Consider the following 27,090-nt stretch of genomic DNA (forward strand, 5'->3'; position numbering starts at 1 on the left):
ATCCCTGCTAAACCTCCCACCTCGACCCTCTTACTGCAGACAAAAATTAAAAACAGGTTGTAGTTCTCACTGAGAATTCATTCTTTTTGACCCCAGAGCACCACTTATTTTCCTTAGCAGTAATGAATTCAAAGGATCATAACTTCCAGTGAACCTTCTCTTAAATAGTTTTTCATTCAGGTTAATGTCAAGTCTTTGTATGCTGTATCTCTGTTTTACTTCTGCTATTATCCTGCTGGTTTATCTCATAGATAGGGAGGTATTTTTCAATGCCTGAAAATATGTGTTGGTCCTGAAAAAGCTTTATGAGATTTGGATCTTTGTGAACTAAAAACAATAAGCACCTGGCTTCAATCTGCTGTCCAGAGGGACATATTGTGTGTATAAAAGCATGAAACACTGAGATCTAAATCTGCTTCAGTGGTAAGCAGAATTGAGTTATGTGGGTTTAGCATTCCAAGATGCCAGCCTCACATGGCAATGGAGCTGGGGAAGCCTAACTTTGTGGCTGCTAGGTTGTCAGGAAAAGAGAGGAGCAGTGTCAGAAAGGAACATCTTTTTCATTTTTAAAGGGTATCACACATATAACAAGTGATGGAATAGAACCTAACCTCAGGGACACAACCTAATGGTTTAAGGGGGAAATGTCCTAAAAATTATAGGTAGCCATCAGGATGGTATTCAGTTTAGTAAACTAGCCATCAAAGTACTAGCAGGATTTTTCCCATTTTTATTTGGCGTCTTTAGTTGATTACCATGCCTTTCCTTTTCAGAGTGTTGTCCGCTGCCTCTGGCATCCAAAGCTAAACCAGATCATGGTAGGAACTGGCAATGGATTGGCTAAAGTCTATTATGACCCCAACAAGAGCCAAAGGTATTTCATAAGTATTGCCTGTTTTAGATGGATGACAACAACTGGGGGGAGGGCTTCTTTTCCCACCCTGCTTTTATTTATTTCCCCCTTTGATGGGGATCCACCCTTTTAGAAAATGCAGCTGGCACAGAGTAAAGCCTCAAACTCAAGTATTGTACTTTAAAGAGGATTTGGATATTGCCCTTGATCCAGACAGAATTCAAAGTGAAAGTTTCCTGGGGATTTGCAGTTCTTTAGCTGAAATGTTGAGTGCAAGGGGGGAAAAAGTCTTGCCCACTTTGCATACCACCCTGGACATGGCATTAGCAGTGATACATGTAAGGGATTAACAAAGCAGGGAACTAACCACTTACAGGAAATGGAAACAGCTAGTCTGTTTTGTTCCCTTTCTGTTTAGTCTTTTATCAGGTAGTGGGTTTGGATTTGGGGGGTTCTCTGCCAAGGGGACAGCACAAATTATTTCCTCTTCGACCCCATGCCCACCCCAAATGCTAGACTTAAACATCCCAGTGTGTTTCAGAAGTCTGAAAACTTCACTGGAGTCTCCATCAGTTCCTCAATTATTTTCATTTTCTTTGGGCACAAAGGCGAACATTTGTCACAACCCCAAAAGATGGTTTTTGTTTCTCTCTTAAGGTACAGTACTTGATTAGCTCTTTCTTTAGAGTAAGCCTTGGTTACCTAGTATTTAAGTTCACATGCAAAATTCATTGGGGTCCCCCATAAACCTATTTTGAGATCCCACATCCTTTTTGAGGAAAGGAAACTCCTCCTCTATTTATGAATACTCGTTGTTGTAATTTGGATCTGAATAGAAACAGACAGTCCTGTCTTCCCTTGGAACTTTGTGGACTAGCTTTGGAACCCTTGCCCTATAAAATAAAGTTTTTATTGTGTTTAAGAACAAATAGGATTTTGTTTTTTAATAAAGAAATTGAAAATGCTAATGTAATTAGAATGAGAGAGAGTCTGTTTCACTTGAGAAAACGATGAGCCCCATTTGATAGCACCCATTTGGAAGCTTCTATGTTTGGAATCTTGAAGGAATTTTTTTATTTGTATTTGCTCCTCCTGAGAGGGATAGCTCATTATTACTAAGGAGAAGTGAAATGTTCTAATCAGACTTTTGGTTAATCCCACACATTCTTGGGCAGTTGCCCCGTGGCAACACCGCCAAGCCGACTCAGTTCCAGACACTTGTACTCTTACAGTTGAGATGTGGACAAATGCCACTTGGGGTGTAGGCCACCCAGGTTGCTTTCATCTGGGACATAAACTAAAATTTGAACCCTGTGACCTTCAGGGTGAAAAGGTTGGTTAATTTTATTTGTATCTCTCTAAGATCTTAAAATTTTAAGTTATTTCTGTAGATTTTTTAAACTAGTGTTCTGTTGCCCGGTTACCTCTTCAACCCTTTCACTCAGTAGTGACCACTGACTGACAGACTTGCTTTCCCATAAATTTAATCCCTTATCACCAAGGCCCCTTCTGTTGCCATCCCTTAGAAAGTCAAGGACTTGGCGAGATGGTGTGCACAGAGTATGTTCCTGGAAGTAATGCTTTTGACATAACTTTTTGTTTAGAAGACCAAGTAAAGAAAATAATGTGCTTTTACCCACCCCAGGGGAGCAAAATTATGTGTGGTTAAAACCCAGCGGAAGGCAAAACAAGCTGAGACTCTAACCCAGGACTACATCATCACCCGTAAGTTGTTAGCGTGGTCTCTCTCCATTGTCTCTCTCCCTTCTACTGTTGTGTGGTGTTGATCTCATGGCTTTAGAGACAGAAAAAGTCTTCAGAGTCCAGGCATATATTCCAAAATACCATGTGGACAGGACTGCAAGTCATGTAACAGCTAACTGCTTTAGCTTCTGTGACTCATCACAGAGACAGGGTAATTTCATGTAACTTTCAACCCAAAAGGGAAAAGCCTGTTTGAGCCTAATGCATTACTCCATAGCAGCCTTTTAAAGAATAACAGTCTGTTCTAAGAATAAACAAGGATGAGTGCTGGTCTTGGAATCAGGAGACCTGGATTTGTCCAGTTCTACCAATGACTTGCAGTGTGATGTTGAACAACTGAACTTTATCAGGAGAGGGAGGAGACTAGGTGAAAGGTCTCCTTCAGCTCCCTCTGAGACTCTGTGACAACAGATCCAGAGACATTTAGATACAAAATGAACTACCTGGAGTACCAGAAATCTTACCAGAATAAGCAGCTTCTCTTGGGTTTGTCACACAACCTTGTCAGCCTGGCAGATTTGTGTTGCCCAGAGCCAGGGCCTCAGACCTCTCACAGGCAGTGGCTAGGAAGGACATCTTGGATGCAGTAGCAGTTGTGATGAGCAGATGTCCTGTGGACGTTACCAGGGTCTCGGTCTAAAGCCCAGGGGGCGCTGTACTGCTGGGTTTTTCTCCCTGGTGGTGGGTCTCCTCTAAGACCAAGTGCCCGGAGCTTATGATCGGTAAGGAGATCCCGTGACACTTTTTGCAAGAGTAGAAGTGTTAAAGTCGGTGTCACAACCAGTCTAGCTCATGTAATTACATGCGGCCTACTTAAATTCCTCCAGTCGTTTGAAGTGAAAAGCTATTTTTCCCCCTCCTAAAAATACTGTTGTGTCGTGTTGCCCAACAGAGTGACGGGTGGCTGTGTTTCTCAGCTCCCCTGACTCAAGGCAGGCGAGTTTTACTGGTGAATGAGATGGTCCTGGCCCCAGCTGGTGCTAGGGGGAGGGGGATACTGGAAGAGTTTTTGAGGTATTTTAGACATTTCTGTTATTCATATTATAAATTCCCTTTGAACCCCTCTTAATCTGTTTCCTTCTCTCCCCTACTCCCCTGGGAAAAGGTTTTCTCTTTTAAATAGGATCCAAAGAAATTATTCTGATACAGTTTTTGGTCAAGAAAAATATCATTATTTAATTTTTTTCCCCGGTCACCTTCTTGCTCTCCTGCAGAATATCACTGTTTCCTTTTTACATTCATATACTGTTTTATATTATAAAAGTTAATTCTGACATTGAGTGAACAGCCAATAGCAATTGGACAAATACTACTCTGATTCTTATCCTTTTGTTTTGTCCACCATATAGAAGTAGGGAAAAGTCCCCATCAAGTCACCATGCCAGGAGATTCAGGCACCCCCCTGCACTCAGGGCAAACTTTATCCCAGTTTCAGTGGGAGAAGTGCTCCTCCCTTCCGGTTACTCAGTGTTGTCAACTCCTCCTGAGCGGTGGTCACATTTCAGAAACGTGTGAAGTGATTCCAGTGTTTGTGAGGTGTCCGAGGAGACTTCAGGGCTGACAGGCAAGCTGCATCATTCACATTTGGGTCCTGTAAGAAAAAAAAGAAGAAGCAGTCCCGCTGAGTGTTTCATTTCAAAACCACAGAAATTAAGTTTAACTGCTACCCATGGTCCATGTGATGGGGAGCCTCACCAGTGTTTCCGTGACAGTATTTGACAGTGTTTCCTGAGCGCCATTAGTTGCAGGGGAGGTGAACAATGAATCTTGGTCTCAAACAAAATTGGCTAATCGGTTACAGTAAGACTGTCTTTTATTATTAGATGAAGGCTGCCATTATGACTTCCATTTCATCTTCTACTTAGTCATGCCTTCAGCTATGTTTTTGGGTGGAAGGGTTATTATTAAAATAAAATTTTTCAAATGTGACTTCTCGTAGCTCATGCCTTGCCTATGTTCCGTGAGCCCCGCCAACGGAGTACAAGGAAGCAGCTGGAGAAGGACAGACTGGATCCCCTGAAGTCGCATAAACCCGAACCTCCTGTGGCAGGCCCAGGTGACTGTGATCTCTCCAGCTTGTGACCTGCAAAGGGGGTGGAGGGGCGGGGTGCGGTCACTGGTAGAGAATTGGGAAGATCCTTTGCTCCTGGATGCTGCTTTGTCTCCAGAGAGATTTTACTACATGGTGGTTTTCAAACGTTCTCTTTTTAGTATCAGAAGTTTTTGCTTAAAGGATGCAGAATCCAGGTGCATAAAACTGATACAAATGGAGCTGCTGTGTTAACCTAGAGAGGAAGCCTGGACCCCTTTCTGCTCAGTCTCTAACTTGAGCCCTTTTAGGTGATCTTGGTGGAACTCTAGGGCTCCTGGAACCCAGTGTTAAAGCCGCTGCTCTCAATATTGGCTTCATATACAACATTTGGGTACTTTGACCAGAATCCAGGCTGGATTAGGTTTCACATTAGGTTTCCCCTAGAGGATGAATAAAAGTCCTTAGAGTTTTTAAGAAAGTAGGTACCCCCCCACCCCGACCACCAAAAGAAGGAAAGAAAGTAGGTACCCCCAGAAGAAAGCGAGGCAGCATTGGCCCTCATACAACACATAAAGTAACTGGAATCCCATTTTACTAGTTATCACTTGTGTGGTTTCCATTTTCCTAGGCTCCTAAGCCTGGAGCTTTTGACTCGTTCATTCATCCTGAACCTCAGTTCTGGGCTTACATCTGTTTGGCCTGCCCCTTCAGCCTTGAAAACATTTCACATATCTGTCTTAACTTTTTTTTTTTTTTTACATTTTCTCTGCCACCATTCTAACTCAAAGTTCCTAAATAATATTCTTACCTGTATTATTGAAAAGGCCTTCTAACTAGGCACCTTGTCTCAAGTCACTCTCTTTCCTTCCCACACTGCCTCTGTCCATCTTCTACACAGCTTTTATTTCCAGCTCCTCTGGCTTTCATATTGCTACTGCCCCCAAATCTTATAAGCTCCCCACTGTCCATTTGCATTTCCAGAGAATCATTCTCTGCAGTCTGACTCTAACCCACTTTTGAGCATCCCACCTCACTTCTCTCTTCCTCTGATCTGATATGACTATCATTTCACTCCTGCCCGCAAAGGCCCACTGAATCGTCCTTTTTCTGTACTTTGGTTCTGAAACCATTCTGCTCATTCTGAAAATGACCTCTGCCTTCAGAGCTTTCTCAAATTGGATCCATCTCTTCCTAAAGAGCTCCCCAGCCACCTCAGCCTAAAGAGCTCTCTCCCTCCTCTAAGTACTATAATAGTTACTGGTCACACAAATTCTTTCACAATTAATTATTTCCTGCCTTATTTAGTCTCCTTTTATTTTGATTTATAGAATTAATCTTATAGCACAATTTGGCTCTTCGTGTGTGGGTTTTTTTTTTAAGTCTTCCTAAAAAGTCATAAATTTGGGGGGTGCCTGGGTGGCTCAGTCAGTTAAGCATCTGCCTTCGGCTCAGGTCATGATTCCAGGGTCCTGGGATCGAGCCCCGCATAGGGCTCCCTGCTCAGCGGGAGGCCTGCTTCTCCCTCTCCCTCTGCCTCACCCCTGCTGTGGTCTCTCTCTCTCTCTCTGACAAATAAATTAATAAGATCTTTAAAAAAAAATCATACATTTTTGAGTACCAGGCACCAGACTAGCTGTTGGGGATCCAGCAGGTTGTAAATCCCTGCCCTTACGGAGCTTTCTGTCTACTAGAGCAGTTCCAGTACCATAAAATAATGTGAATCAGTCTATTCAACTTGTTTGTTTTTTCTCCTGCAAGGTACTTGGAAGATGGCAAGCCCTAAGATATGTTTGCTTAAAGCTAAAATAGGCATCTAATAAATATAGGTTAATTTTTTTTAAGATTTATTTATTTATTTGAGATAGAAAAAGAGAGAGCATGCACACGCGTGCAAGTGGCGGGGAGGGGCAGAGGGAGAGAATCCTGAGGCAGACTCTCCCTACTGATCTGGGGGTCTGCCTCAGTGCTTCACCCCAGAATCCCGGGATCACGACCTGAGCTGAAATCAAGAGTCGGCCGCTTGACCGGCTGAGCCACCCAGGCGCCCCAGTATTGGTTATTTTTATTAGTTGAATTTCAAATGTTCATGCTTGAGGGATCTCTTCAAGGCCTAAACATGGTAAAGTGTTTGTGATTCCTCCTTGCATTGGTGTCACTGTGTAGATTAAATAGCTAAGACCTATCAAAAAACCTCTTTATTTAAAAATGTTACGGGGAGGGGCGCCTGGGTGGCTCAGTTGTTGAGCGTCTGCCTTCGGCTCAGGTCGTGATGCCTGGGTCCTGGGATCGAGTCCTGCATCGAGCTCCCTGCTCAGTGGGGAGCCTGCCTCTCCCACTGCCCCTGCTTGTGTTCCCTCTCTCGCTGTGTCTCTCTCTGTCAAATAAATAAGTAAAATCTCTTTAAAAAAATGTTAATAGGGAAGTTAAGGTTTGTTGATTTCCTACTTTGGTTGTGATGATCATAAATGAAAGCTGAAGGGATGACATTCTTGAGATTTGTGTGCTTCAAGCCAAGATCTGAAGAAGCCCCAGAGTGCTCAACACCTTGATTCCATAGGGAATGATAAAAATCGGGGAAACCTGAAGCTCTGGCCTCACTCTGTTACTCATTTCACCTGCCACCTTGGAAGCCAGCACTGAGGGATTCTCAACCTTTTCAGATAAGTACAGGGTATGCTTCTATATTGTCATGCTCATTCCAGTTCTGAGTTGTGTTTTTTCCTTGGAAACAGGTCGTGGTGGCCGGGTTGGAACCCACGGGGGCACTCTGTCGTCATACATTGTGAAGAACATTGCTTTGGACAAAACTGATGACAGCAATCCCCGGGAAGCCATTCTGCGGCATGCTAAAGCAGCTGAAGACAACCCGTATTGGGTTTCTCCAGCATATTCTAAGTAAGGAAGCAGCCTTTTAAAATAGAAAAAAAAAATTATGTTTAATGAATTAGAAAGAATATAACAACAGCTACTTTGAGGTTTTAACTCTCCATTTCTTGTTTTATTCTTGAGCATGAAAAATAAGCCAAGTACTCATAGTCCTGAACCTAGGCATAGTCCTGAACCTTAGGACTCTAAAATGGTGAATCTTTAAAGTAGGTCAATTCCATCAGTTATGGCCTAGTGTAAACCCATTATGTGAAGCCCATTCTACCTCTGATGAAAAAAAGGAAGAGCACTACCCGTATGCGTTAGTTGAGGAGGGTTCAAAGCCGATGAGGAGGAGCAGTTTGTAGGTCTGTCATTAAGGACTGCTTTGCATTTACAGAGCTATATATGTAAGTAGCAGGTACATAGGCAGAGAAGAGCCCACCTGCTCAGATTCCCTCAAATAGCTCAACATGGATGAACATGTAGTGGCTCTCAAAGCCTCTAAACCAGGTACAGTTACACTGAGAAGGGTAGTGTTGTAGATTTTTTTTTTTTTTTTAGCACTTCCTTACTTTCTGATACCATAAGATGCCAGAGTCATCTTTGTTTTTCTTCCCCTAGTCCTGGAATCAATTACTTCTTAAGGCGCCTGGGTTTCTTTTGTTTGAGAACAATGTTTAGAAACCAAGACAGTGATGCTAGACGAGCCCGTAGCTACTGAAATATCATTGCTTCTAGATCCTCCTTTAGGTCTTCCTAGCTGACAGAACTTAGAAATATATATATGTATACTAACCCATGCTTCATTACACATACACATATGTACATATATACATACACACACACATACATATATCTCTGTATTTACATTTTAAAAACTATGAGTTTATACTGATGCCTCTGATTTCAATCCTATACCCCTGGTTTCATTTTACCTTTCTCCTTCCTGTATTTTTAACTTCTTTCTCCAATAATGAAAAACCCAGCTCTCATTACTGACAGTATATTTACTTATTTATTCACTTCTAGTATACATATAAAGTAGTTTCAGAATTGCCTACCCATACACCTGTGAGAAACATTTTCCCTAACTAGGATTTCCCTAACTGCATTTTTGTAGGTTTTGTTTGTTTTTTGTTGTTTTTATTTTGATTTGTTTTGTTTTTGTCCTTTTAGCCTTACAGTATGTGGTGAAGAGACTGTTTTTCAGTTACTTGGATGAGATATTTTCTTCTCCACTTCTGTTAGGGTGGTTATGTAATCCATTTGAAATGCAGTTAGGGTCATTTGTTAGTGTGCATTCCTTTTTTGGGTTTCCCCTATGTTCTCTTTATTTTGGAGGTATGTGTAGGGTGTGCGAGATACTACTCTAGTGCTAGGAGTCAGGGCCTTAAAAAAGACTTGTTCTTCCTCCCTGCTCCCTCATTTCCATGTCCCGCTTCTCTCGGTCCCTTCCCCACTCACCCCGACAGGTAGCCTATCTCTTTAGTTTCTGGTTTACCTCTCCTGTAGGTCTCTTGCACAAATGAACAGATTTGTGAGTATTTTGTTCTACCCTCTCCTTTACATGAAGGATAGCATAATATACCCTTTTTGGCTTTGCTTTTTTTCACCTAGGATTATGCCCTAGAAATCATTCTACATCAGGTCATAGAGCTCCTTCTCGTTCTTTTTCACTGCTGCATAGTAGTCCACTCTATGGATGTATCATAGTTTGTTCAACCACTCTCCTATGAGTGGATATTTAGGTTGTTCCAGTATTTTGCAATTTCTAACAGTGCTACAGTAAATAAACTCGTGTGTATGTATTTTTGTATCATTGGAGGTGTATTCAGGTTTTTTCTTTTCTTTTTTTTTTTTTTTTTAAAGATTTTATTTATTTATTTGACAGAGAGAGACAGAGCAAGAGAGGGAACACAAGCGGGGGTAGTGGGAGAGGGAGAAGCAGGCTTCCCGCGGAGCAGGGAGCCCGATGCGGGGCTCGATCCCAGGACCCTGGGATCATGACCTGAGCTGAAGGCAGACGCTTAACGACTGAGCCACCCAGGCGCCCCTCAGGTTTTTTCTTGATGTCTTCCTATATTATTAAAGTTTTCAATTATGAGAAAGCTGGACCCTGATCACTTTTCAGAACATTAACATGCTGGAAAAAAAATCACTTATGAACCAACTCAATGGACATGTTATACCAGTATCAGTTCTTTTTTTTTAAAGATTTTATTTTTTGACAGAGAGAGACAGCGAGAGAGGGAACACAAGCAGAGGGAGTGGGAGAGGGAGAAGCAGGCTTCCCGCCAAGCAGAGAGCCCAATGCGGGGCTCGATCTTAGGACCCTGGGATCATGACCTGAGCTGAAGGCAGACGCTTAACCAACTGAGACACCCAGGCGCCCCCCAGTATCAGTTCTCTATCTGCTAATCATTATGAGCTACTTTGCATAAAAGAAAAACACACTGTTTTAGCTTGGTTCCTTAGAAGTAGATCCTGAGAAAAAGATTCATATAAAGGTGCTTTTAGGAAGCTTTATTATTAGGATGCTTTATTATTAGGATGCCTATTAGGAAGCATCCATAGAGAAATCCAATAGGGGAGTAGAGAAGTGTAATGAAGCCAAATAAGGGTGTATCAAGCAAAGTTTGAGGGTGGTCCACTTTGGCTCAGTCTACAGGGTAACCCTGGAGACCCTGGTCAGAGGCATGGTAACTGGAGTACTTATACTCCAGGATCTGTTGATCTTTGCTAATGGCTAGAGGTGGGGTTGGGGGAGACATTCCCAGGTACTTCCAGCTTTCCAGGGCTTTAGCAACCTGCTGACAGCCCTCTGACAAAGAGAGATAGCTGCTGCAGTTGTGAGTGAAAGCACCCCACGCAAAAATGCTAAAGAGATTTGCGGGCCTCTGGTGGGGAGTGCTGCATCTCTGCGGTCCATGTAGCAGAACAGACTTGGCTCCGTAATGTCAGTGGTGGTTGTTCACAGTGTGTGCTAATAACCAGTCAGTACAGATGGAACATCTCTGAACAATTAGTTGGATAGTATTACAACAGCTAAGAGGGTCATATCAAGGCTGGCCAGCTAACCAGTGTGCATTTAGCCTTCTTTTGTATAGAATTTGCGTGTGTATGAACTAATGTATGTCAACACATCATTGGCAGTCAGATAAGCTTATAGATTATGCCTCTGTTGACACTTCTGTTTTTAATGGAGTCATTATTTTCTATTACTATTGGGGTTTTTTATACTTAAAGAAACTTGTTTAGAAACATACAAAAAAAATTAGCTGAGGAAAGAAGAAGAAACAGAGCCATGTTTTAAAATTTGCTAAACATAGTGAGCATCATTTGGATAAAAATTTGGCACTATCTATACAAATTTAAAATGCAAATACCCTTTGACTTGGCAATTCTATTTCCAGAAGTTTTGCACATGTAGGAAAATATGTATATCCAAAGATATTAAGTTCAGTAATTTTTATGAAAGCAAAAGATTGAAAACAATATAAATGTCCTTCAATGGAGTCTGGCTCCCTTATAACACATCCATATAATTAAAGATAACAAGAAGATATAAAGAATGAGCTACATATATATGGATGGATGTGTCCCAGTTTCCTTAAGTAGAAAACTGACCAACAAGCAAAAACAGAAACCAGCTTGCAAAACATGCTGTCTGTATACCTGTGTTTTTACACAGTGGATGTACCTACACATGTATCTGATCGTTTATACACAGACTCCCTCTGGGAGGAAATACAAGAAGTGTGGGTGGTGGGTATCTTTTAGGTAGGAGAACAAAGGAGCGGGGAGGGGTGCGGGGTGGAGGGGCGTGAGGTGAAAGGGGCCTTCGAAGTTCTGTAGTCTGCCCATTAGTGCTGCTGGATTTTTTCCACTGTGCATGTAGTCCTTAAAATCTCAGACATGAAAATCACATATGATGTTAAAGTTAGATCCTTCATCAAAATAATTAGTTGTTAGAAATTAGAACAATAGCCTAGAAGTTCTAAGGCCAGCTTCCTGGCCTGGGTTCTAGCAAGGACTTACTATCCAGTAGGTTCTAAAAGTTATCTTCTCAGTGTCTCATTTTCTTCAATGGTAAGTAAGGTCTTTGACACCTTCCTATAAATTATGTATTGTTAATATCACTCAATAATCAGCAGTATTATTTCAGTATTTATGGAAATACTTCAGTAATTTACTTTGCATGTAAACACACACAAACCTATTTGGAGCAGTTTGCTATCAAATGTATTTTAATGTAATCAGATTTAGGAATTTTTTCTTTCTTGGGTTTTGTTTTAGTTAGGAAGGCCACTGCATTCAAGATAATTCTTCAGATTCTCCCATCTTTCCATTAATATCTTTTTTTTTTAGAGTTAAATCTTTTATTCACCTGAAATTATTTTAGTGAAGGGAGTGAGAAAGGCATATTCGTTTCCTGTGGCCACTGGAACAAATTACCACAAACATGGTGGCCTGAAAAACAGAAATGAATTCTCTCACAGTTCTAGAGTCCAGAAGTCCGAAATCAAGGTGTCACGGGGAGCCACACTCCATACAGAGGCTCTAGGGGAAATCTGTTCCAGGCCTCTGCTAACTTCCAGAGGTTGCCTGCTAGCTTGGCTCGCAGTCACGTTGCCTCAGGCTCTTCTCAGTCCTCGCTTTGCCTAGTGGTTTTTGTTGGTCTCCTCTTCTCTCTTACAGGGATACCCATGATGTCATTTGGGGCCCACCCAAGATAATCTAGGATTATCTCCTCATCTTAAAATCCTTAGTCACATCTGCAAAGACCTTTTTTCCAAAATAAGGTCATATTCACAGCTTCTAGGGATTTAAGGTAGATATTTCAGCTACCACAGTAGAGCTCCAATTTAATTTTTTCCTCTTGGTTAACCAGTTGCTGTAACACTTTTTAATTGGATAATCTAGTTTTCCTCATTGAATTGAAATCACATCATTACACACACTGCACTTCCATATGAATTTAAACCCATTTATGGGCTCTCTGTTGTGCTCTGTTATTTGGTCTATTCAAGGAGCAGTATCAGACTGTTTTCATTGTTGTAGGGCTGCCTGTTCTCATTCTTCTTCTTAGTAAAACTTTTCTATTTTTGCAGGTTTCCATGACTTGAAGCTATGTAGTAACCGCCCCCCCCAAATTCTTGGTGATATTTGTATTGGAATTGAGTTAATGTATATATTAACTTAGATTGAGTTTTACAATACTGGTTCTTTTAAACCAAGAGAAGGGTACGTCTTTCTATTCAGGCACATCTCTTTATCTCTCAGTAGTATTTTTAAGTGTTCATCTTTCACATTTTCTTTTAATTTTGTTTCTAGTTATTTTATCTTTCTGTGCCATTGTAAATAGAATCTTTTCTTCTGCTGAATTTATAACTCCTGTGTATATGGAAATGCTGTGTGGCCACATATATGTGTATTATTAATGTGTATATAGGCAGTTGTTTTATATACAGCTATTTACCCTGTTTTCCTGCTGTTTCAATAATTCTTTACTCAGTTTGCTTGTAGTTTCCAGGCATAAAATTATATCATATGCAAATAATGGTAAGTTTACCTCATCCTTTCTAATTATTTTAATTTACTTTTATTTTAATTAAAAATTTTTTTTATTTGAGTTTAGAGGACAAACAATGTTACATTACTTTCAGGTGTGCAACTTAGTGATTTGGCAAGTTTATACATTATGCTGTGCTCACCACAAGTGTAGCTCCCCTCAGTCCTGTTACATCACTGTTACAATATCATTGACTATATCCTCATGCTGTGCCTTTTATTCTGGTGACATATTCATTCCATAACTGGAAGCCTGTGTCTTCCACTCCCCTTCACCCATTTTGCCCAAACCCCACCCCTCTCCCCTGTGGCAACCATCAATTTGTTCTCTGTATTTATAGGTCTGATAATGTTTTTTATTTGTTTATTCATTGTAGGGTTTTTTTGTTGTTGTTGTTTTTGGGGTTTTTTTAGATTCCACTGGTGAGTGCAATCCTACAGTACTTGTCTTTCTCTGACTAACTTAGTTCACTTAGCATAATACCATCCAGGTCCATCCATGTTGTCTCAAATGCCATGAACTTATCCCTTTTTATGGCTGTGTAATATTTCACTGTGCGTATGTATATCTCACATCTTTCTTATTCATTTTTCTATTGATAGACATTTAGATTGCCTCATATCTTGGCTATTGTAATTAATGTTGCAGTAAACATAGGGGTACATATAATCTTTTCAAATTAGTGTTTTTGTTTTCTTTGGGTAAATTACCCAATAGTGGAATTATTGGATCACATGGCATTTCTATTTTTAATTTTTTGAGGACCCTCCATACTGTTTTTCACAGTGGCTGTACCAGTTTACATTCCCACCAATAGTGTATGAGGTTTTCTTTTTCTCTACATCCATGCCAATACTTGTTGTTTCTTGTGTGTTTGATTTTAGTCATTCTGACTAGCGTGAGGTGATATCTCATTGTGGTTTTGAGTTGCATTTCCCTGATGATTAGTCTATTGGCCATCTGTATGTCTTCTTTGGAAAAATGTCTATTCGGGTCCTCTGCCCATTTTTTAATCAGATTGTTGGGGGAGGCGTTTGGTGTTGAATTGCATAAGCACTTTATATATTTTTAATATTAACCCCTTCTTGGATATGTCATTTGCAAATATCTTCTATTCAGTAGGTTGTCATTTAGTTTTGTTGATGGTTTCCTTTGCTGTGCAGAAGCTTTTTATTTTGATGTAGTCCTACTTATTTATTTTTGTTTTTGTTTCCCTTGCCTCAGGAGACACATCTAGAAAAATGTTGTTACAGCCGATGTCAGAGAAATTACTGCCTGTATTCTCTTTTAGAATTTTTGTGGTTTCAGGTCTCACATTTAGATCTGTAATCCATTTTGAGGGTTTTTTGTGTGTATGGTGTGATAAAGGGGTCCAGTTTTCCTTTTTTGCATGTAACTGTCCAGTTTTTTTTAGCACCATTTATTGAAGACACTGTCTTTTCCCCATCGCATATTCTTGCCTCCTTTGTAATAGATTGTTTAGGCATTAAAGTGTGGGTTTATTTCTGGGCTCTCTATTCTGTTCTATTTAAACTATGTGTCTTTTTTGTGCCAGTAACATATTGTTTTGATTAATACAGCTTTGTAGTATGTCTTAAAATCTGGTATTGTGATACCTCCAGTTTTGTTCTTTTTTCTTGGGATTGCTTTGGAAATTCGGGGTCTTTTGTGGTTCCATACAAATTTTAAGATTATTTGTTCTAGATTTGTGAAAAATGTTGTTGGTATTTTCATAGGGATTGCACTGAATTGCTTTGGGTAATATGGACATTTTAATAATGTTTGTTCTTCCAATCCATGAGCATGGAATATCTTTCCATTTGTTTGTGTCTTCAGTTTCTTTCATCAGTGTTTTATAGTTTTTGGAGTACAGTCTTTCACCTCTTTGGTAAAGCTTATTTCTAAGATTCTTTTTGGTGCAATCATAAGTGGTATTGTTTTCTTAATTTCTCTTTCTGCTACTTTATTATTAGTGTGTAGAAACACTACTGATTTCTGGGTATTAATTTTGTATACTACAACTTTACTGAATTCATTTACTACTTCTAGTAGTTTTTTGTTGGGGTCTTCAGGATTTTTTTATGTATAGTATCATGTCATCTGCCAATGGTGATGGTTTAACTTCTTTACCATTATGGATGCCTCATTTCTTTTTCTTGTCTTATTATGGCTAGGACTTCTAGTACTGTGTTGAATAAAAGTGGCAAGAGTAGACATCCTTTTCTTATTCCTGATCTTAGAGAGAAAGCTCTCAGTTTTCACCACTGAATGTGATGTTAGCTGTGGGTTTTTCATATATGGCCATTAAAATGCTGAGGTATGTTCCCTCTAACCCCACTTTGTTGAAGGTTTTTATCATGAGTAGATGTTGCCCAATTTTTGTACTAGTTATCTAATTGTATTGACTAATACTGCCAGAACAATATTAAATAATTTCATGATAGCAGACATCTTTTTCTTAATTTGAACTTTAAAGGAATGACTCCATTAGGTTAAATCAGGTAATTGCCCTTTTCGTAGGTGAAAAAAAGTCAAATATCGGCAATTTCATATTGTTCAATTTAATGATATTTCTCCATAAAGCATGATTTTTGAAAACTCATACATACAAGATGTTAAGGATGAATCCATATCTTTCTCTCCCATTTTTTCAATAACAATTTATTGAACACCTACTATAGGTCAGGTACAGTTCTAGATTATGGGGATATAGTAGTTTTTATGGAGCTTATATTCAAGTTGGCAGAGACAGGCAATAAATAAGTCCCTAAATTTTAGATGATAGCTAGTGCAAAGAATAAAACTAAAATGGGGATGGGTGGATGTAGAGTAACTGGGGGAAGAAAAGGTTACTATTTTTTAGATACGATGATCGGGGTGAAACCTCTGCTTTGTGATTTTTGACTTGAATGAAATGAAGGAGTGAGCTATGTCGATATCCAAGGGAAGAGCATCCCATGCAAATAAAACACCATACAAAGACCAGAGGTATGTTCATCTGAAATAGATGCTGAATTTTATTGGATTGATTTATTGTATTTCTGTGGAAGTGATCATACGACTTTTCTACTTTGATCAATGAATATGATGAAGTATATTATTGGATTTCCTCATATTGAATTATCCTTGCATCTTTGGTATGACCCTCACATGGTTTGGTTTATTCTTTGTCCTGTGTCAGACTGGCTTCAGAAAAATTTTGTATGCTTTTCTGTATATACTCTCAAACTGTTTTGAATACCATTAAATTTATCTACTTTGTAAAGATTTGATAGAATTCACCCGTGAAACAGTCAGAACCTGGTGCTTTTGTGGAGGAGAGGGTAAATAGTGATTTCTTAATTTCTCTGTTTTCCATCCCCTCATGGTAAATACTCTATTTGGATTTTCCAACTCTTCTGAGTCTGCTCAGTAATTAATATTTCCTGGGGATTCATTCATCCAGATTTTCAGCTTTCTTTAAATAGAATTACCTGAAGCGGAAGTTCTTTTTTTTTCGGTGAGCATTAACAAAAGGTATTTTCCTGCATTATAGGTAATTTAGTTATATTTACAGTTGAATAATGTGCTAGCTTAAGTATCAGCTCTGCCGAATGGGGAGAACAGGTAATGTCATGTCTTTTACCCTGCGTGCGAGGAGACTGAAGCTTGTAGTCGACAGTGAGTGCAGCTAGCACTGTACTTCCGCTCTCTCTGTCCGTCATTCAGTGAGCTTTTCAGAGGACTGCGCTCTCTGTGAATATATGCCCTGCTGCTGCTTTTTCCTCCCATCTCCTTCCTTCCACCCAACTTTGTCACCTTCCATTTATTGCATACTAACTAAGTTCATGGCACTGGCTGTGGCATGTGATTTGTTAGCCAGGATTGCAGTGCTATTTCTCCTGCGTTCACCTGCTAGAGTATACTGTTTACTGCCAAGTGGCAAAGTCTTCGAAGGGAAGCTAATATTTAAAAGGATGTTTTCATAAAGGTCACTGTAATTGAGAATGTGTGTCTGGTTGTTTTTCTTCACTGCAATTGACTTGTGTCAGTGATGAAATGAAGATTTACTGTATCTCACTTTCTCACAGAAAAGCCCAATTAGACATTACATAAATCTCCCTGCTTGCACATGACATATACTCACCTTTGTTCTCCAGTGATGCTAACGAAGAGTCTTTAAACACTTTACCTGTGCCGATTGAGGACTCGAGTTTCATTCCTGGCACTAGCAGTGTAATAGCCATGGAAGTTTTAAAACACAGCAGGATCACAGAGGCCTCTTGTTCAGCCACACATAGTCAGATTGAATTACAGTTTCTTGTTAAAAGAAGTGGCTGTGGAGGGAGGGAAGAGGAGCTGGCTGGAGAGTGGGCAGGATATAGATCCAGAATGCTATTAGCTTACACATCAGACAGAGATGGACGTGTGTGGGAGCCTGGCCCCTGGCCAGCAGCCTGCCAGCCTGACAGCTCTGTCAGCCATGGTCACTTTTCTTGCCAGATAAGCTGCCATTATTGCTGGTTCCATCGATTTAGTTTTCAGTGTGTGTCTTGTCAGATACAGGATGCTTGGATATATGTGTGTGTATTAAAATATCATTCCCATCTATAAAGGATCCATTTAAAGTCATGTTGAATTAGTAGGCAGTGTTTAAAGAGGTCATTCTTTGAATGAGTAAAGGTTTGTATATTATTTTTGCCAAGAAGAGAGAGACATAAGCCCGCAGAGGAGGAACATGTTAACTTTTTTCCTGAGTTATATTTAGGTGACTGATCGTCCCTGTCCACCATATTCCTGTGTAGAGGCCAGCATTTCTCAGAGTGGTTTTGTGGACTGCCTCGTGTCAGAATCCAGGGTGGGAGTAGGGGGTTAAAAATGCAGATTTCTGGACTGTACCTCAGACCAACTCAGATTCTGTGAGCTTGGAGCTAGAAATCTGCAACTTAAGAAGTTTCCCAGGTGATGATTTTGTGCACTAAAGTAAACCACAAATAAACCACAAATGATTTACCCCTAGAAAATTAAAATGTACAGAATAGATTATGCTGAAGAAACAGATTATTTACATAACAAATAATTTCCCCCAGTATTTTTTTTAATAGCAAGGTGCTGTGTTGTATTTAATATAGAAATTATTTTACCAAGTGTATTATTCTACATACAACTTTTTGAAAACATACTTTTTACATGAAGTGAGGAATACGTGATAGCCAAAGCAAGGGGTATAATAATAATAATAATAATAATAATAATGATACTTTTATTATACTTACACTGTGCCAGCCTTGTTTAAGAACTTTGTATATATTATTCATTTAATCTTCACAACAGCCCTGTGAAGGAAGTGGTATTATTGTCCCCATTTTACAGATGAGGAAGTTGAGGCTTGTAACTTGACTAGAGCCACGCAGGTAGCAGGCGGCAGAATGGGGATTTGAACGCAGGCAGTCTGGCTTCGGAGTCAAGCTTCTGCTCTTGACGACTACAGTGTACTGCTTCTCATCACAAAGCAGCTGGTGGCAGTTTTTTAAAAAATTGAAGTACTAGTGAAGCTGAAAAGACTACTGTGGGAGCCAGCACGGCAGAGCCGAACGCTAGACTAAGAATCAGAAGTTCCGGGCTGTCGTTCCGCCGTGCGTTTTGCTGACCTGGCCGGAGGCTGTTTCCGGTGTGTGAATGTGTGGGGAAAGCGGGGCTACGGCCCCGGGAACGCCGGGTTGTGTGGCTGGGCGGCCGCAGGCCTGTGTACTCTCCAAAGATTTTATCCTTCTAACTTGTTTAACCATTTGGTGATAAGGCAGGTAATGGTGTGATTTTAGAGGGTTCTTTTTGTTTTCCTTTTCTCTTTCTCTTTTGGTTTCCCATTTCCACAGGTTTCATGTTTGTCCCCTTTTCTACCCTCACCCAGGCTTTGAACTCACACACCCAGCATTATGAGTTAGTGTGCCCTCTTTAATGAGTCCGAGATATGTTTATCTGTTTTCCAAAATATTATGTGTTCATTTGTTGAAGAAAATAGAACATTCTTTATCTAGAAACATCATGTTACATCTCATCTTCCTATTCATCCCTAATATTTAAAAAAAAAAAAATTATCTTTGATTAGCTCTTCACCAGAAAGAAGGGCCCATTTCAAGTGGAATCTTTTGGTCAAGCCCTTTATTTAATCTTAATAATTCTGCAATTGTGATGACTGGGTCACAGTTCATCTGGACCACATTCATTCTAACAGGGTTAACAAGTGTGTCAGATTGTCAGGTCATGGCTATAATTGACTTTGGCTTTGAGGTTTTCCTTCATAATAAACAATGGGCCCTGAGCCAAAAAAGCTTGTGGTTTATATTCACATACTAATGATTGAATATTACAAGTGATTTCTCCTCATACTCATTCTGTGACCCTGGAACTGGCTTTATGCTTTTTGAATGAATCATATCAGAAGAATATCCATAATTAAAAAGAATGTGACCTGTGCACTTTCCATTGCAGCTGAAAACATTCTGAGATTCTTCTGTGGCCTGAGCACTAGGAAGGGAGTGTAGAAGGCCTAGGTTAGAGCTTAGTCAGAAGAGAGAAGACAGCCCTGCTGACAGTTTGAATCTTTCGCACAAACAGTGCACCCCAGAAATGTCCTCATACAATATTGCAGGGGGAATCTTTATTCATTACTGACTATTCTGCATAAAATTCTTCTGGATGGAAACACTGAAGGTGGGACTCAGTTTTTGTTGGGCTTCTGACATTTTTCCATTAACACACAGTTGCTGGGAAAGACTTGCTTTGTACAAATATGTCTGAGAATTCAGTTTAAAAAATGTCCCAAGGGGAAAATTATTCAGCACGTAGTATCATCTAAACAGAATTGATAGATTTGAGAAAGACATTTGCTTAAACTTTTATCTTTGCTCCATGAAATATTAACTATTAGCAAATGCAGAGTTTACTGAAGCTAAAACAAAATGAAACAAAAAACCTTTCGGCCCTTCTCTGATTATTTAATGGTTCATAACAATAACTATGTTGATATGTAATCTGTTCTTTTCTTGGTAATTCTAGTAAACAAGTTGACATATATAGTCAAGTGAAAAATGTTTACTATTCACCAAGTGAGTTAATCAAACTGGAAAACACGTTTCACAACCAGCCTTCTGTAAGTTTAAGTTTTCAGTTAACACTTAGAAAAATGGGTTAGTGTGGGCCATAAACCAGTAAATTAGATAGTCTGGATAAAGCTGATTTCCATAAGGTGGGTTACTCTGTTGGTCCTCAGTGAGGTTTACCGTGTCCCTGCTGACCTGTTGAGCAGCCGCGGTGATTATACCCTTGGCTGAATGGAAGGTTCCCCTTACCTCGTTTTCCTTCAGGTCAGTCTCTTTATGGGCTTTGTTTTGGGCAACTGACATAAATCTTCCATGAGGCTGGAAGTTTGAGTTGGCAACTTCCTGTCACTTGAGAAAGCAGGTATAGAATCCTGGAGGAACTGATTAAATAGACGGGAATGGGTCAGAAAAGGAAATACTTTTTTCTCAAGGTGGTGAAATATATCTCTTGCTCATTTTTTATTTATATGTGTTATTTCCTAAGTTCAGTTATTTCCATGTGTTCAGTGCCCATTTGGTTTGGTTTGTTTTTCTCTTCCTTATGGAAGCACCCAACAAAGTCTGTGTTACAATCAGTGTGCAAATTCTGTTTCTTCAAGCAGCCCAGAAAGGAATCCACTTTTGTGGCCAGTGACAATGTTAATAGAGACTTGGAGTATTTTGTTGTTGTTTATTTGTTGGTTTCCTATTGGTTTTAAAAGCAGGGACTTCTGGACTAACTTTTAAGTGTTTTCAAATCCATTAGCATTTTTTTTTTTTTTTTTTTTTGCGTGTGTCATTTTACTCCTGCTTGGCATTGTTGATTTATTTTTATAGTAGTTATCTATGTCAAGGGCAAATTAGGCCATCCCCCAGGGAAGAAATCTTTTGGTTCTATTCCTAACTCTGCCTAATCATCTCTGTTTCTCATTGTCTTAAAAAGTAGTGACTGAAGAAATCCATTTTAAATGCCCTAGATAATCTGAATTTAATTTTTTTTGGGGGGGGGGATCTTTCTCATATATGAGTTTCCAAATTGTTTCAAAAGAATAACTGCTGGAAATAAATTTAAAAATAACAGTTGCTGAAAAGAAAGAATAGCTGCAAGATTTAAAGCTGTAATTCTCTCACTTTGCTTCTGTAAAACGCTGGCATTTTCTAGACTAGACAGAGATGTTCAGTGTACGCAAGTCAAATGCCCTTTTTGGAGGAACCTGGTCTTTATTCAGCAAACCACATATAGCTCTTATGGAAGGCTCTGGATGGTGCTGTGAGAACGTTGGTATTGGGGGCAGGATGGATTGGAACACGGGAAACTTCTCTCTGTGGGCTACATCTCCCTTTACCTGCTCATGCGTCACTCCCAGGGATTAAAGACTGCTCTTTCAGGGGTGGGCCTGTGAGAGTACGGCCTCGAACCCCATTCTTTCACCCAGTCTTCAGTGGCATCATCTAGGGCTGGCTTCTTCTAAGGTGAGAAGTACTTTCCTACAGTTAAAGGAAGCTCGTCAGGTGTCAAAGTTGATGTTAAGAAGACAGACTCTTACTCCATAGCCTGGTTTCAGAACCCTGCTTTACTGCTTTCTTTCCCCCGCTGGGAGGGAAGGTGTTCCCACAGGTGCTGTTCAGTGCGCTCTACCAACCAGTGCTCATGAGGGAAGTATAGGAACTGAGAGTAAGCATGCAGGAAATTGTAGAGCAATTTGATACATTTTTGGAATCTAATTAAAATTTGGATTTGCACTTTGCAGTCTTTTTATTTTTCTAGAAATATAGTATTTGTCTGCAAGGGATTGGAAATTAGAAAACAAAGCCTGGCCTTGCACCACAGATGGTTTGAGAAGCGCTGCTCTAGGCAGGGCCCCAGATTGGAGGCTAAGGCCTTCTCCAGGGTGCCTCCTATTTATTCTAGTAGCAGGTTCATTATTCCTTATTCCCAAGTCCAAGAGTCTGGTTCTTCTTTTTTTAATAAAAAAGTTTTTTTTAATGTTGGTAAAATATACATAACCTAAAATTTACCCTCTTAACCATTTTTAAGTGTACATTTCAGTCCTGTTAAGTATATTCACTTTGTTGTGCCGCCAATCTTCAGAACTCTTCTCATCTTGCCAAACTAAAACTCTATACTCACTAAACAAGAGCTTTTCCTTTCCTCCTCTATCTAGTCCCTGGCAACCACCATTCTGCTTTCTGTTCTCATGGGTATGACTCTCTTGGTACTGTATATAAGTGGAATGACACAATATATGTCTTTTTGTGACTGGCCTATTTCACTTAGCATAATGTCTTTAAGGTTCATCTATGTAGCATTTGCCAGAATTTCTTTCCTTTTTAAGGCTGAATAATATTTCATTGTATGTATCACCACATTTTGTTTATCTGTTCTTCTATCCACGATACTTAGGTTGCTTCTACCTTCTGACTATTCTAAGTAATGTTGCATTGAACATGGGTGTACAAATATTTCTTTAAGACCCCACTTTCAATTCTTTTGGGCATATTTCCTGAAGTGGAATTGCTAGATCACATGGTAATTTTATTTTTAATTTTTTGAGGAACTACCGTGTTGTTTTCCATAGAGGCTGCACCATTTTACATTCCTACCATCACTGCTCAAGGGTTCCAGTTTCCCCACATCCTGGCCAATACTTGGTATTTTGTTTGGGTTTTGTTTGTTTGTTTTTTGTTTGATAGTAGCCATCCTGGTGGGTGTGAGGTGTTATCTCATTGTGGTTTTGATCTGCATTTCCTTAATGCTTAGCAATATTGAGCATCTTTTTATGTGCTTGTTAGTCTTTTGCTGTCTTCTTTGGAGAAATATCTATTGAAGTCGTTTGCCCTGTTTTTAAATGGTTGTTTGGGTTTTTTTTGTTGTTGTTTTTGTTGTTATTGTTGAGTTGTAGGAGTTCTTTATATATTCTAGGTATTAATCCCTTACAAAATATATGATTAGCAAATATTTTCTCCCTTTTCATAGGTTGCCTTTTCAGTCTGTTGATTGTATCCACTGATACACAGGTTTTAAATTTGATGTAGTTCAATTTACCTGGGGTTTTTATGTGCTTATGCTTTTGGTGTCTTACCAAAGAAATCATTGCCATATCCAATGTCATAAAGCTTTTCCATGGTATTTTTACAGTTTTTGCTCTAGGTTTAGGTCTTTGATCCATTTTGAGTTAATTTTTGCGTATGGTATAAGGTAAGGGTCCAGTTTTATTTGTTGCTTTTGGTACAACTTTGCCAGCACCAGTTTTTGCAAGGAGCCTACTTCTTACACTCAGGTGTCCCCTACCTGGCCGATACAATGAAAGACAAAGTGGTACACAAGCACTGCTGGGAAAATTTGGACACTAGCTTCTCCTTGGGGGAAGGAGAGCCTGGCTGTTTGAAAGCTAACTGTCATGATTTCATGTTGCATATACATAATATGGTTATTTTACTGGTAATATTGTTATTAGTTCAAAAACTGAAATTTAAAATACTAAATTTCGTGGAGTTCCTCGAAGAGACCATTCTACCTTCCAAACAAATTCATATCCCCTAAGTTAAGATACCTGGAGAGGACAGAGGAAACTGTTGTGATCTGGTAATTCAGCCTGACAGTCTAAGTGATTCTGATGTAAAAGTTTACTCAGTGAATTTTTCTGAGTTTAGGACTGGGGGGAAGAGTTATCTCCTTTGAAAACTAATACATTTCCTTTGTCTTTGTCTTGACTACTAGGAAATTGAGTGTTGTATTATTATGTTTACCCTTCTCCTTATTCGTTTTGATTTTCTTTATAAGTCCATTTTATTGAGGTATAATTTATGTATAATAAAATGCAAAATGCACCCATTTCAAGTCTTGACAAATGTATACACCTGTGTAATCACTTCAGTCAAGATGATGGAACATTTCCATCCCCCCCAAAACATTCCCCATGCCTCCTCACAATCATTACTCCTTTTCTGCCCTCTGTGAAATAGTTCCATTCATTCTGTGCCCTTCCAGTTAGCCACCAACTTGCAAAAAATACTTTTGGGAAGTAGGTACAATATGAGAGCAATTACTTAAATGAAATAACCTTTTTAAACTGTAGGTTCTGTTCTTCCTGTGATCTATCATTTAATTTCTTTTTTTATTTCCAAAAAAACACCATTAAAATTTCTTAGTACTTAAGTCTCATTGCAACTAACATCGATGAGCTGGTGTCTTTTTTTTTTAATTTAATTTTATTATGTTAGTCACCATACAATATATCATTAGGGTTTTTTTTTTGGTTTTTTGATGTAGTGATCCACAATTCGAGCTGGTGTCTTAGGATGCATTGCCAGATATGGTTACAAGACCATGTTATTTTTTTCTCTTTAGAAATTAAACATCTAATTCAAAGGATTTTTAAACCACATTGTTCCCATATTGGTTTGTCCATACCTTAGCAGTCCACATATTTACCAGAAGATGAAATACGTAATGAGCACCAGTTGCCCTACTGTTGCATGTTAGAGAGCTGGGGTCGGGGGAAGAGGAGCGGGGGTGCTTTCTAGTAACTCAGCAACTCATGACCTATGAAAAGCTGCAGCTGTTTTTGGAAATGTTAGAGCTATGACCTGTTCGTAGATGTCATAACAATGTCTCGAAGTGAAAGAATTTCAACTGACTGGATTGTGTATGGGGACACCGTGGGCTGCAGGTAGGTGTGTGGGTCACTAGAGAGACAGGAGTTTTGACTAACCTATGCATGACGAATTCCAGTACATGGCTTGCATCAGAGCACCATCAGGGTGAATGTGGATGGTTTATACTTCTTCCCAGGATAATAAAGAGATAGCAACAAGTAACATAAGGTTTTAACCCTGTTTTCACTTGTCAAAGAAAAGGAATGGTTGTTGTCATTATTTTAACATTCTGGAATTACCTTGATATAATGAATTGAATTCAAGATGAAGATGTGAGTTAAAATATATCTTTAGATATAGGGCTTTAATATTTCCTCGTAATGTGTGCAGCCCCTCTGGAAAACAGTAATGGAGGAGGTTCCTCAAAGTTAAAACAGAACTACCCTACAATCCAGCAATTGCACTACTAGGTATTTACTCAAAGGATACAAAAATACAGATTCGAAGGGACACATGCACCCTAATGCTCATAGCAGCATTATCAATAATAGCCAAACTATGGAAAGAGCCCAAATGTCCATCGACTGATGAATGGATAAAGAAGATGTGGTATATATATATAATGGAATATTACTCAGCCATCAGAAAGAATGAAATCTTGCCATTTGCAATGACGTGGATGGAGCTAGAGAGTATTACGCTAAGTGACCTAAGTCAGTCAGAGAAAGACAGATACCATATGATTTCACTCATATGTGGAATTTAAGAAACAAAACAGATGAACCTATGAGAAAGGAAAAAAAAAGGAGAGGGCAAACCATAAGAGACTCCTAACGATAGAGAACAAGCTGAGGGTTAATGGAGGGGGGTGGGGGGATGGGCTAAATGGGTGATGGGCATTAAGGAGCACACTTGCTGTGATGAGTACTGGGTGTTATATGTAAGTGATGAATTACTAAATTCTCCTGAAACCAAAAAAATAAAGCTTTCAAAAAATATTTCCTCGTAATGTGATAGAGCTGTTTTTAAAAGGGAATCAGCAGTAGCATAACCAAAAGGAGCATAAATTATAACCATTTCACATATTCTTGAAATTATTTTCTGTGTGAATGGTGTAAAAAGAAGAGTCGTTGAACCAGGTATGTTTACAAAGCCCAGAACATCCTAACGCAAAGATCACTTTTGAGGCACCATGTGCCAATATTACAACAATGGTAGTCAGTGATGCATCCTAAAATGCTTGACATTTCCGTGCACTGAACTGGGTTTTGGGGTGGAGAGAATGTCCCATCTGTTTGTTTTGTTGTTTTATTTTTGCTGGCAGTGCTCAAGTTACTCTGTATGTTATCCATCATTTTAGACTCATTAAATAAGAAAGCAATTATCTCAAATTCTCTTGTTCATGTGCACCATAATCTCATGTATTTGGACTACTTAATTCTAGGAACAATGCAGAGAGCTGTAAATAAAGATCATGTGTGTTCTTGCGTGGTGACTCTAATTTGGACTCCCAAACAGTCCTAATTAGCCTGAGTTTGAAGTAGAGGATGGTTATGAATATACAAGATTTTACTGAATTTGATGTATTTTCATTTTATTTAAGAAAAGGACAGCATACAGTGTGCCACAGAGGGAAATCTTTAAGAGAATCTTTGGCTCTTTTGATGAACAAAATTAAATTTCTGTTACCCTTTTCTTTGCCAGAAGTTTAATGATTGATATTTAATAATTGAGATGTAGTTGATCCCCAGATGTGCTTCCACTTGATGAAAGTAGCAAAGTCTAATCTAATAAACACTTGCTGACTAAATTTTTCCTCTTTTCATTAACTTTCTTTTAGGACTCAACCCAAAACCATGTTTGCCCAAGTTGAATCTGATGATGAGGAAGCAAAGAATGAGCCAGAATGGAAAAAGCGTAAAATTTGAAGACTCTCACATGAGAGCTGTTTGCATGAGGGGGAGTGATATTGGACAGTTGTTTTGTTTTGTTTTTTAAATGAAATAAAAAATACATTTTTATGAACACCTTTTGTAGTTTGCATTATTGAACCTTTCAAAAGATTGGTAGCTACCCTTCACTAAAATTGTGCTTATATTTTCTTAACTACAACTATGAATCTGTATTATAAATAAATAAGAAACAGATTCTTAGCCTATTACCAAGTAGTTTAGGAACTTTATTCAACAATTAATTGGTCTTGTACAGATTCTTATAATGTTGAGGGACGGAAATGTACATTGAAATGGACATGTGTCTTGAGCAATTCTAGGAGCATAATATGGAAGTAGACATCAAAAAGTTTCATATTTCTGTATAATTTCACGGTAGTTGTTTACAT

At 39.1% G+C, this 27,090-nt stretch overlaps 1 protein-coding gene across 1 annotated transcript in view; it reads left to right on the forward strand.

Moving 5' to 3' along the window:
- The window catches only part of WDR70 (WD repeat domain 70), a 353,255-nt gene extending 326,481 nt beyond the window's left edge, over window positions 1-26,774 (forward strand). The window contains exons 14-18 of the mRNA XM_032415162.1: window positions 774-874; window positions 2,499-2,578; window positions 4,557-4,673; window positions 7,382-7,544; window positions 26,590-26,774. Coding sequence (XP_032271053.1) covers window positions 774-874; window positions 2,499-2,578; window positions 4,557-4,673; window positions 7,382-7,544; window positions 26,590-26,677 — 549 coding nt within the window. The 3' untranslated portion in view covers window positions 26,678-26,774. The remainder of the gene's footprint in view (window positions 1-773; window positions 875-2,498; window positions 2,579-4,556; window positions 4,674-7,381; window positions 7,545-26,589) is intronic.
- Window positions 26,775-27,090: the final 316 nt, after the last annotated feature.

Source organism: Phoca vitulina, unplaced genomic scaffold, assembly GCF_004348235.1.
Source record: "Phoca vitulina isolate PV1807 unplaced genomic scaffold, GSC_HSeal_1.0 scaffold17, whole genome shotgun sequence".
In the NCBI taxonomy this organism is placed as follows: Eukaryota; Metazoa; Chordata; class Mammalia; order Carnivora; family Phocidae; genus Phoca; species Phoca vitulina.